At 42.1% G+C, this 12,407-nt stretch overlaps 1 protein-coding gene across 6 annotated transcripts in view; it reads right to left on the reverse strand.

Annotated features, from left to right (window-relative positions):
• Positions 1 to 3,174: 3,174 nt before the first annotated feature.
• LOC117249619 (proline-rich protein 5-like) overlaps positions 3,175 to 12,407 on the reverse strand; it is a 38,038-nt gene continuing 28,805 nt past the window's right edge. For 5 of the 6 annotated variants that reach the window (XM_033615363.2, XM_033615361.2, XM_078165075.1 and 2 more), the window contains exons 8-10: positions 8,764 to 8,908; positions 8,196 to 8,501; positions 3,175 to 6,560 (exon numbers count right to left, since the gene is read on the reverse strand). In XM_033615363.2, coding sequence (XP_033471254.1) covers positions 6,184 to 6,560; positions 8,196 to 8,501; positions 8,764 to 8,908 — 828 coding nt within the window. In that variant the 3' untranslated portion in view covers positions 3,175 to 6,183. The remainder of the gene's footprint in view (positions 6,561 to 8,195; positions 8,502 to 8,763; positions 8,909 to 12,407) is intronic. The other variant, XM_078165073.1, reaches the window with a different exon arrangement.

Below are 12,407 nucleotides of genomic sequence, written 5' to 3' on the forward strand. Positions count from 1 at the left end.
AGAATCCTCCTTAGTATGACTGTAAAGAACATTAAATTTACTTTAAAGCGAGGACATTGCAGCCACAGTGTAAAATTTCAAAGTTATCAACTCTGGCGCCCTCAAGTGGCGGTATCAAGAAAGGCAGAGTTTTTTTTTTTAAATCCAATCAGATTCAGCTAAATGAGGATTTTACATTGAACAATTCTGTTCTTTAGATTCTACATTTTCACTAGCGTTAGATATTTAAACAGTTTCTCATACTGTACATAATACGTTATGTCACTGGGCTGATGGTGTTGATCAAGTTGAAGCTATTTTTACTAGGGATGCACAATATTGGATTTCTTGCCAATATCCAATGTGCTGATATATAACTACTTGTTTGGCCCATAACTGATATAAATATACACTTTTCTCCCACCCAAGTTTAGTGATCATCAAGTCTCTTCTGTAAAGGAATTAACGTCATACTATACATGCATCCTGTTATTATGATGACCCACCAGCAGATGGAGACATGAAATAAAATACTTTTTAATGTTTGTAATATTCATTATATAAGATCAACGTTTCGATCACACAGATCCTGACGAAGATCTATGTGATCGAAACGTTGATGTTATATAATAAACATTTGAGGAGCTACAACAGTGTGCGGACTTCACCCCTTTTTTTTTGGAAAAAAAGGTAAGAAGATTTTAACATCAGGAATATGGACTTTGATGCAGAAGAGCTTGACTCATTTTGACAAAAAGAAATTAAAAGATGGATAAACGACATGAGATAAAATGTTTTTGGCAAATTTTAATAATTTTTAAGGACCTGCAGACACCGTGGTAGAGACTGTTGACTTGAGTTTGATGGCCAGCAATAGATTTAGCTTTTCTCCTTATTTTTCAATTTACAATAAACACTAGGAGCTGTTTGGCCTGAGCAGCATGGTCATCATGACATAACAGCTAAGTTAAAAAAAAAAAACAAGAAAAGGAAAAACAAACAAACCATAGTATAGTGTGACATAAAAATGCCCAACAATGCCATAGTACTATAGTGTCATTTAATAAGAAAGTAGAAAAAAAAAATCAAAGTTATGGTCTAATATGTCATGGAAACTTGCAAAAAGCCATGGGTAAAGTATCAGAGTATAATTTGTCAAAAAAAATAAAATATAATAACATGAAGTCATAATATAGTACACTGTGACAAAATTACATGAAAAGTCATAATATCAAAAAAATGTCACAGAAAATGTCTTTTTTTTTAGATATTTTTTGGGCCATTTTGGCCTTTAATCAAAATGTAGGACAGGACAGACAAGCGTGCAAGGGGGGGAGAGAGAGAGGGAGTGACATGCAGCAAAGGGCCACAGGCTGGAGTCGAACCTGGGCCGCTGCGGCAACAGCCTTGTACATGGGGCGCCTGCTCTACCACTAAGCCACCGACGCCCCGTCTTTTTTTTTTTTTTTTTTTTTTTTTTTTTTTTTAAATGTCATAGTACTATGCAATAAAAATACCATTCTCTACTATAACATTTTTATCATGACTGTTTTATCTCATAAAATAGTTTAGTTGTATTTATTACATATAAAAGTCATGGTAAAATGTCACAGCATAGTATGGCATTGCATATTTTACCATTAGCTTTTACCTCCTAAGAAAGTCATAGTATGTCATAAAGAAGTCATGGTAAAATGTCATATGATAATGTCATAAAACTGTCATACAGACCAGGTTTGATTTTTCCTGTCTTGTTTGACTGAAGGTCAGATTTTATTTCACCTCACTGTGACTCTCAACACTGATGTCACTTCATTCAGTCTGCAGGACTACAAGCATCTGGCATTTTGTTGGCTGAACAGCAAAATAACCTGAGCAACAGGAACTAAAGGAAGCGAAATATATGAATACCTAATCGCAGAAATTAAATGAATCCTCTTCTTTTGGATCCAAAAAATCCAGTTTTCACAACCTCTCTGGGAAATAAGCAATAATACGATTTTCTCTGTGGTTAAAAAAAAGATCCTGTCTGAGTCAGTAGCAGGCTGTACTCTGTGCACACAAGACAGGAGACTGATCATAAACCACTACTATAATGTAAAGTCCATTCACAGTAAACAAAATAATCATTCATAGAAATCCAGAGTCATCAGATAGTTGTTATGGACCGTTCATTACTTTTGGGGGGAGAGGGGTGGTGCAAAAAGGCATGTCAAATACTTTTTTAAGCACTGAGGAGGGACTTAAGGTTTTTATCTTAGCCTATGAGAGGAACATTCAAATCTTAATGGCTGTATTTTGTTGTTTTTTACCACCAATTTTTATGAGAACATGCCCATGCTTTCTTTAAAAATTGCCAAAAATCACACCATTTATCATGGCCACAAACTGTAAAAACAGATGGTCCCTGAACTCATCATGAGCAATGAAGCTTCCTTCAGAAAAATATAAATAAATCAGGGCTTAAAATAATATTATTTAATCAAAATCACTTAATTTTATGTCTCATTTACAATTTAGCCAAAAATAAAGCATCTCCACAAACTAAGAACAAAGGAAAGAAGAAATATATTTGTAGCTTGAAGTTAAGTCTCACACCAGCCGCATCCCTCCCCTGATAAGTTAAGAACAGTCCCTTTTTTCGCATTCATCGGTTACAAATATACTTTTTCTCCCAGTCCACCTTCAATACATTAAATAAATAAACTAATTCCCACCTCAGAAACTGAATTTAATTATCAATGCACAACCAACAAAAGTCAATAAAAAGTCTGGAAAGCTGAAGAAAGATAAAATAAATATCCATCCATACCTGCTGCGGTGATGTCAGCGTTCAGCAGCACGTGTTGCTCAGAGAGTCCTCAAAGTCCCGCCGCCTCTTCAAACAGCTGCCTCACGACTTGACAACTTTCTTTTCGGATGCATAGAAACTAGTTATTCTTTTTTAAAATTAAATATCTGTTGTTTTTAGCACGCTCACTCGTCTCTTGTTTCCGTCTCCACGCAGCCATTGTTGCCGCTCCCTCCTCCACCTGCAGCACAGGTGTGTCTGATTGTCTCCTCACCTCCCCCTGCTGCCAGGTGTTTAAGGACTATTCTGCCTTTTTACTTTTCCTTCTCCCACCTTTCTGCTGCACTATTACTGCGACATATATTTGACTGCAAGGAAAAAAACAGCACATTGACACACGATGGCAATGTCTGCAAAGTTTTCTCATTTAAGCATTTAAAAATATGGACCCAAATATAACCTGATGTTATTCATTCATTCATGAAGACAAAGTGTGTGTTTGTGGCTGGATGTGATTTTCTCCCAGATGTGTACACAAGGAAAAATGAATGGTTGTTTGTTCCTGTTTGGACCTGGCCTCGGGGAGAACATACTGTAGTAGCATGACAGAGTCTTAACACGTGGCTTTGTGCTTTTTAAAACATGTACTATGCAGGATTTTTCTAAAACACAACACATAAACTCGTACACAAGTTTACAGAAGTAGTGTGTGACAGTGTGTTTATCTGCAGATACTCTGCCCTCTGCCTGGATTTTCTTGCAGATTCTTGCAGATACAGCACAGAAGAAACTCAATATAGCGAGCTGAAAAAGCAAGCAGACAATGCTCGCTCCAAAAGGAAGGAGGGGACAGGTTTGAGCAATGTGTTGACAAACAGTAACCAAACATTCCTGCACAGTACACCTGTAAATAAACACCAATACACTGTGAGAAGAGCTGAGACTGTTAGTCCAAAGTCTGAGAATCAGCAGGGGAAAGCCCTGTGAAGTACCTCTGAAAATATCATTTTAGATTAACATCTGGACACATTCAGTTCAGTTTGATTTTGACTAAAAACATTTTTTCATATTGAAAAAGTCCCCTAATATTTACTCAACTGGAAAGACGCTGACTGAGTCACTGACTCACACATCCTCCACGCTGACGCAGAGGTGACTTTCAGTGATAATTCTGATTTGACATAAGGTGGCAGGAAGAGGTCCAAGGATTGGAAACAGCTGAATACAGCTAAAACAATATTTGGAAGAAGGCTATTATCCTCATCATCAACTGGTGCAGCCATGGGGTCCAGGGTTTAATGTTAAAAATGAATGACAATACCCTAAGATGAATCAAAAAGAAACTACAGCTGCCCATTGCTATGATAAAATCTGCCAAAAACCTTAATCTGTACTTTAAATCTACTCTAAACTTAAACTGACTGAATTGGCACTGGGACCTGCTTTTATTCTGATGGTACTTGAAAAAAATGGATCAAACGTTAAAGCAGCAGAAAACAAAAGCATGAAATTCGAGGACCAAAAGCAAAAGATTTAAGAAACGTGTGAACCATTTTTAGTGTCTTCTTCCCTTTAAAGGTTCAGTGTGTAGGACTTAGGGGGAAACATTGGTAGGAATGTATTATAATATAACAAATGTGTTTTCGTTACCTTAGAATGATCCGTTTATATCTACACAGTAGCCCAGGACAGACACACCAAACACTGGCTCTAGATTGGGCACCCTGCATTTCCGTTTTTGGCCATGTTAGTTAGCAGCCCCTCTCTGACGAGCAGCATTGGAGAAACACCGATTTTTAAACATGCAACCGGCACCAATCACCCTGATTATGGAGGAGACCTCTGCGGATAATTTAGCTCAGTATAAAACCTCCTGAACAATGAACTCAGACAGAATTCTAACCGAGAGTTCAGTCTTGACACATGGGAGATGTTTCGTCCACTTGCAATCTGCAGTCCTCACTGCATGTGCCACTAAATCCTACACAGTGCTCCCTTAAGCCTAGTTCACATTATACGTTTTTCACCACAATTTTGACATCGCAGAGGATCTTGAGAGCCACCTTGGGTCGGAAGTGAGTCGGCAGATAATCTGCCACGACGAGTCCTCATGTGTGAACAAGCCTACGAGCAAGTCGCCCCCTCGTCTGTGACTGGGACTGGATATCTGGCATGCTAGAAAACTGGAGAAGTGTGACACGACTGACAAAGAGCATCAGCCAATGAGAGGCAGGATACGTCCCACGTCAGCACACAGGAGGACGGAAGAAATGTGAGGAGGACAAGCCGCAGGGTTGCTAGGTCCGCTTATTAGCCGCGACTTTGGGCTCGTTTCCAAAGTAGAGTTGCTTATTTGGGCTTGCTCTCTAAACGTCACCTTCCTCTATATATAGCCGTCTAATAAGTTATTTAAACGCATGACAGTCGCTTCTTTTGGGATTGTTTCCATAGCCCTGGTTGCTTGTTTCTCTCCCAAATCTGGCAACACTGACAAGCCGGTCGGCAAGCAACAACAACAATGGCGGCGTCCACAGGATCACGGGGAGCGCGTTGTGCTTGGACCCAGGATAATAAAGAATATCCATGCCTTTACGATGTGTTGTCTCCAAGTTTGGTGATGTCACTGCGTTATCTGGGGCTCTGTCGGCGAGGGCTCAGTGGAGAAATCTTGTGGTGTGCACACATAGGTCGTAACACATTTGGCAAGACTCCCACTGACAAAAACGCATGTCGGCAGGTATGAACACTCAAAAGATTATGATAGTATCCGCGACGCAAAATCAGGGTGAAAATCGTGTAATGTGAACTAGGCTTTACCTGCTCTCTCATGATACTTGAGATACAAGTTTAGACTTTAGAATGAGACTGAATGCAAAATTCAAATTAATATTTTAATCATCAATTAATAAAATAAGTTGAGGTTCAACCAACAATAAAGAAGCATCACCGGTCAGACTGGAGAGTTTCTTTAACATTTAAAGTGTTAAAAAAAGTTTGAATTCAACAGCCAGATAGCCCTAAGAGATATCTGACAGCAATTAAATCATTTCAGCACGTGCACCTGATGTGTTATCATCACTGGCTCTATGTGTTTGAGAGACCTGTGATATGACCACTTGACTATAGCTGAGTTTGAAAGTCAAGCGATTACTGTGATTGTAGCTTCACAGAGAGACCAGGACTGATGTTTCCAAACTGGGGGAATACACTTAAAAAAAAAGGTCAAATTGATATGTTTACCAGACAGGATGAGGTTAGACTTGTTTCTAGAAATGGGCAACCACACCTTCTAAAAAAATATTTTAGTTTGAAAGGATCCCTGATGATCTAGAGTCTCCTAGGAACAACAGGAAGTGTCGCAGAGTGTGAGGAGTCATCTTGGCTCGGCACTGTTTGCATTGGTGCACATCTCCTTAGATGTGTGTGTGTGTGTTTGTCACGCCACACACCGCCTGCTGCTGTCTCTGCTGCGTGTCCAACTCTCCAGAACAGTGTCGTGAGAAGTCCAGAAAGATGCCCTCGTGCTCCGGCTCCGAGTCCAAAGACTCCGGGATGTGGTGCATCATGATCTCTGGGCTGGACGAAGGACTGGGGCCGGAGCTGGTGTCCTGAGCCAGGACTCGGGAGGATGCGGGGGAGTCTGACACCAGCGAACCTGTGCAGTGTGTGTCCGTGCCTGGGGAAGGCTCTGGGAGGATGCAGAGGGAGTGATGCGGTGACTGGAGAGAGTGGGGACCTGCGGGGCTGTCAGCGTCTCTGGGTTGGGGGTCCTGGGTGGAGGTCACAGTGTCTGTGCAGAGGACAGGAGGAGGTTTAGAGAAACAATTTAAAGATCAGTGTGTTTATTGTGATCACAGTCATCTGGGTCCCTTCTGATCAGCTGCCTGCTTGTGGTCTCTCCTGTGGAGAGTACAGTAACATTAGTGCTTTGTAGATGGGTAAGATATTTAACTAAATGTGGCGACGTTCTCACCAAATTGTTCCGTTCTTGCCTGCATCTTACATCTGGCTATTATGGGGTCCTGTCTGGTGTGGTAGACCCCTGCTTCTACTGATCTCCCACTAAGTGCCTGTTCCTGTGCTGCCATGATTATTGTTCTGTGCTGTCTTTCAGTCCAGCCTTTTCCAGCCACTGGTAGGATTTCTTGAAGTCGGCCACCTCTTCAATCTGTCGGTGGTACATGCCGTGTAGGGACTTGTCCTTCCATGATGGTTCATCCCTCTCTTCTGCATTCTTGGGTTTTTGCTGCCTGAGGTATCCACTTAGCAGCTCATCTTTGGGAGCACTCTTCGATGGTATTCCACCCTTTGTCAAGACCCGCCCATGGTCCCGCCCCCCTTGGTTACTGTTGCTGGGTTTGACAAGCCAAGCCTCGCGGGGGTTCATTCCCATAGGAAACAATGGAAGATACCGTGAGATTTAACTTTCTCGTAATTCGAATTGAATCGATCATTCTGTCCAAAACACAGTGTCAGTGATAGAGAACAAACGTGGCTACAGTTGAGTGAACAGGCATTACATGACATATCTGAAAACTTGTGAAAATCGTTGTTTTGTCCCGATGTCTGATGGTAGCCATGGCTACTAACGTGAGCTGCCCCCCCCGCAGTTGCTAGCTCTCTCACCCGTGTTGTCTCCACAGACTTACCCCTCGAGTCTGTTTGATGAACCCCAGTAAGTTAGCAAGTGTTGCTATGGGGAGGAGCACTCTGGTTGGTGGGTCAGCAGACCAATCAGAAGGCCAACAAAGGGGTCAATTAGCCTCGGGGTTGCTTGGTTTCCAGCTTGTCCATGACTTTCAATCTCAGGTCATTCACCCTCGCTCTAACGGAATCTGTGTCGTAAGGGCTTGTTGGGGCTTGGTACCCAATCTCGGAGTGTGGGGATGATGATGACATCCCCACTTTGACCTGTCGTCCTGGCTCCCCTTTGCAGTAATGTATTTGTTGTACTTCATCAATCTCTAGTTGTGATAGCAGTTGCCATTTGTGGACGCTGGAACACTGGCCTAGGAGTTGTTTCTTTGTCAGTCTAGATATTGGGTTTGGAAGCATCCATACTGTATATCAGACATCCTCTACATGTAGCCCCTATAGTTGTATTTTTCTTTCTCTGGAACACACCATAGGTTATTACTTTTCTCGGACTCTCTTATTTCTCTGTCATCTCTTGTTTTGTCAAAAGTGCCGCTATACTCAGTTACAGTCATTCCTCAGCTGCAATGACAGTGCAGAGATGCGGAGAGCGCAGATGCAGAAGACCCAGAAACACTGACCGATCAAAGTAGACTGGTCTTTTCGGGAGGGCGGCTTAAAGAGATGGACACTTTAAAAAAGGCCATCTGAAACAATCAATCTAGAAAGAACAGATTCTTGCAATCTTGAAATGTGTTCACCATGAGTGATCAGTTGCATTATTTTTTACCTGAAAGTGCAGCAGAGGCCGTGGAAGCTGGGGAGTGGCTGGTGAGGCTGGGTGTGCTGGTGTTGCTGGTGTTTTTGGTGGCAGTGGTCGTGGATTCGGCCAAAGAGCAGCTCTCCTCCACACAGGAAGTCATCTCAGAGACAGAGTGTCGTCTAATCGCAGTGCCACTTCCTGTGGAGGAGTCGCCATCGTACTCCACCACAGGGGTCAGCATGGGAACGTTGTAGCTCTTAGAGCGCACCACTGGGTTCTTGGCGATGGGGGCGTTGCCTGGTTTGGAGGGCCAGGAGTGCTGCAAACGCTTCTCTGGAAAGACAAAGACTGCTTTAGAGTTTTGATTACACACACTAAAACACATGTTTTATGATTTACGTTCTTCACTTTAAGAACCCCTCTAGGGAGAGGCATTTGAAATTAATGCTGTGATACACTGCTGTAACTGTGGTGTACTTCTCTCTGTACACTTTGTCCCGAATAAACATTAAGTGAAATGAATTAAATTAATACCACAGAGTACAAGTGCAAACATAAACATATAAGGGATTATGACACACTCACTCGCACATACCTAGTAGGCAGGAGGAGCAGTGCAAATTGGAAGATCCATCTCTGGAATATAGCCCATGAGTCCCGAGGTAAGGAGAGACCACCTTCTGGATGAGTGTCTCCAGACGAAGGTAGTCGTCTGTTACACCTTTAGATTCATGGACTCCCTGCATCAGACACACACAAACACTGTGTTAGCCAGTCATTGCTTGGTAAAAGAAAGTCCACTTTGCTTTCCTGTGGTTTATCAGTCCCTCTGTCAGTTACTGTGAGCTGAACTGAAGGTCTCTGATGAGTCTGCTGTATTTTAATATTGTTTAAAACGTACTGACATTTGACAATAGGACGTGGTCGGTAGATGACATGAATAAAACAGCTGTGCTGAGTGAGTGTGGTCCCAATCTTAGACTTGTATAAACGTGTAATCACACTCAGATAAGAACATCTACAGCGTCACTCAATTTAGATAGAGAGAGGCAGACAAAACAAACCCCTGTAACTGGGTTAAAAGGGAATATGTGTGAGGAAAGTGAACAACGGGTGTCAAATTTAATCATGTAACCCACTCTAAAGATAATTATTTGTGGGTTGCCATTGCAAGTGACTTCTTCCACGGTATATTTTGTCATTTAATCTATTGTTTAAATGACCCAGGTCTGCGTCTAAGTTTAAGGTCAACGTACAACTCTACTACAAATTTAGTCGGGTGCCCAGACAGATTTGTAAGCTTGTTTTATTTGCTCTGACAGATGCGTCTGGTCTCCCTCCCATTCAGACAAATATCTAGCCAGTCTCCGATGGGCCTAATATGGGGCCTGTTTGAGACGATGGCTGACAACTTGCAGGGCCTTCATGTGTCATGCAAAATTTGTGATGACTTCACTTTTGGCTCACACATTTGCGTCAAAGTCCTGCACAAGTTTAACTTTCAAGACCTGCTCCCGAACTGGTACTGTGACGTGGTATACTGCACCCGCACATTTGACGAATTTCTTCCGCACCCTGGACAGGTCACCAGACTATCACAGGGCTGACACATAGAGACAGACAACTATTCACACTCACGTTCACACCTATGGCCAATTTAGAGTCACCAATTGACCAGCATGTCTTTGGACTGTGGGCTGTGTCTGTTCTCACAATATTGAGCACAACATCACTATAGTTATCAAGCCTGTTAGTAATGCACCTGATTAAAGCATCTCTCATATTTCAGCTGGCGCAGAAGACAGAGTCAACACCCAAAGTCAGCAGTCAGAGGATTAAAATGTTAAAAGATTACATTAAATTATTCTCATAATTATATTGTTTTAACATATTTATCATGCAACACCCACCATCTGACCTGCATGATCTTAGTTTCACCCAGAACCAACCCCGGAAATAATATTGAGACAAAATATCACCTTTTTTGCATGTCACCCAGCCAGATTCAGGACTCTGCCCCTTTGACTTTTATATCACAGTATACCTTGAAACCAGTATAGCGCTGCAACCCTAATTGGTTGTGGGTAAATCCAATTGTGTCCAGGGGCAATTTGGTCTACAGTCCCTGCTAATGCCCCTAAGAAATAGAAAATAAACTGAGAGGTTCGAGACTAATCGGTATTTGCAATTTGGCCTAGGGATGTCAGGCAACAACAAACTGAGAACATGAGTGAGAGAAGCTGCATCTGTTATCACAGCACAATCACAACCAATTTCCTAAATGGAAATAAAGGGGATGTTTCTCCGTGTGAGGGGAAGCTTGCTTCTTTGGACACATCCCGCTTCACCGTGCAGCCACTCTGCATATGTGGAGTGCTCATTGCCCCGTTTATTGCAGATGTGTCTTCTTGTTTCATGATTGTTTCTGCACTGTTGCCAAGAAACGCAGGCATTACAGCTTTCATCTCCACAGCGAGGCTCAAAGCCACTGTGCACTTGATGTTAGCGTGTATTTAAATAGATCAGTGGCGAACAAATTACCCTCATGATCAATGGGAATCAATATGGTGCTGTTTTATGGACTCAGAGCCACGAGGGATAACAAACAAGAACTTCTATGTTTGAAAGGTTGAGGATCTGCGAAAAAAGCTGGATTCAGTTTAACAACTTTTATGAAGTTGCGACCTAATTTTCACACTGAGGAGTGTGAAACATGTGGGCTCAGAGACCTTACTTGAAGGTCTTCACATAACAAAGGAGGGATCAATCAAGTCTCAGGACTCTGAATCACTGAGCATATGCATCAAAACCACAGCACAGAGACAAACCACATAAATAGACCAGACTTGAACGAACAGGCGTCACAGAACTGAAGGGAAATTACTAACAGATGAAACAAGAGGTTGCAAAAACAGCAAACATGCAGTCCCGACTTTTATTTCTCTTACACTCAACCTCTTTTCTTAAGGGCCCCTCTTCACTGTCTGCTTTTAAATCTTCAGCTCTACCTGTTGATTTGATATTCACTGAAGGCAAATAAAAACAGACCAATTAAAATGACTCTGCAATATCTATCTGTGCACAATGAATAAAGAAGGAAAATAGATCCTGCTTTCTGTTCTTGTGTCTTTTATACTCTCCGTACCTCCCTCTGTCTCAGTCTGGAAGCAGCAGATTTGGGTCAATGAGTCACTACAATGATGTCCAAAGTAACCCACACAGAAACAGATGCACAGTTCATATTCCCAGCCACACTTGAGAACACATTTAATCCACTTGCATTCACTCCCTGACCCACAAATGGCTAACGCTGTTAAAGAAATTCAAGAGTCTAGTCACAGCATTTCTCTTAGGTCTTTTAACTTAAACTAGACTTGCATATTTGTGAGTGATATTGGGATTATTACATATAATAAGGGGAAAAAATAGAGAAATTACTAAAAAATAAACCTAATTTTGTGCTTTTGTTTCTTTCTACTCCTGTTAACCATCTCATAATGCGCAAAATTATGAGCGCAGCATCTTGAAAGAATACTTCACCCCCCAAAGGACCATTTCTATATCAGTAACACCCGTTTTCCACTGTCAGTTTTGGCTGCGGCAAGCAAGGCCGTGCTGCACCGATTTGTGTTTCCATTGTCAGTTTAGACGCGCCGTGCCATGCCAAGCCACCCGGAGATGGACCTTCTCTAGAGTAGGTCCAAAAGCCGGGCTGCCTGCCCTCAGTTGGGTAGTGGCGACATCTCACCGACCGCAGTCAAGCCCCAACGACCCCTGTTCTCCCCAAACACACGTGTGTTGCGAGACTCTACTCACCTCTGTCTGTAGGAGACCAGAGAGAAAGGGCTTTTTAAAAGTCTCTTACCCCATGTTGTGTTGAATCCATGAAGAAAACTTTGCTTTCCTTGAATGCCTCCACGGAGTAGGAGGAATCCAAAAACAAAGAAGATTCTTGATGAACTGAAGTCATCAAAGTTTGCGTTTAACAACTGCAAGACTGCATTAATACATTCATTTACAAACTCTCACTCAACTCGTGCAGTATAATCAAAGTCTCATTTATCCATTCGTATGCTCAGTACTTCCCAAACACGTGTTTTTGGTCAACTTTAGTATTTGAAACTGAACTGAAACATACAGCATCTATGCTCTCTTCACAGCCAGACTCCACTGTAAGAAAAACCAGTAACTTTACTTTGCTGAACGTGAGAGTGTCTGGTCCACCACTGCCTCAAACAG

This window comes from Epinephelus lanceolatus, chromosome 23, assembly GCF_041903045.1.
Source record: "Epinephelus lanceolatus isolate andai-2023 chromosome 23, ASM4190304v1, whole genome shotgun sequence".
Taxonomy (NCBI): domain Eukaryota; kingdom Metazoa; phylum Chordata; class Actinopteri; order Perciformes; family Serranidae; genus Epinephelus; species Epinephelus lanceolatus.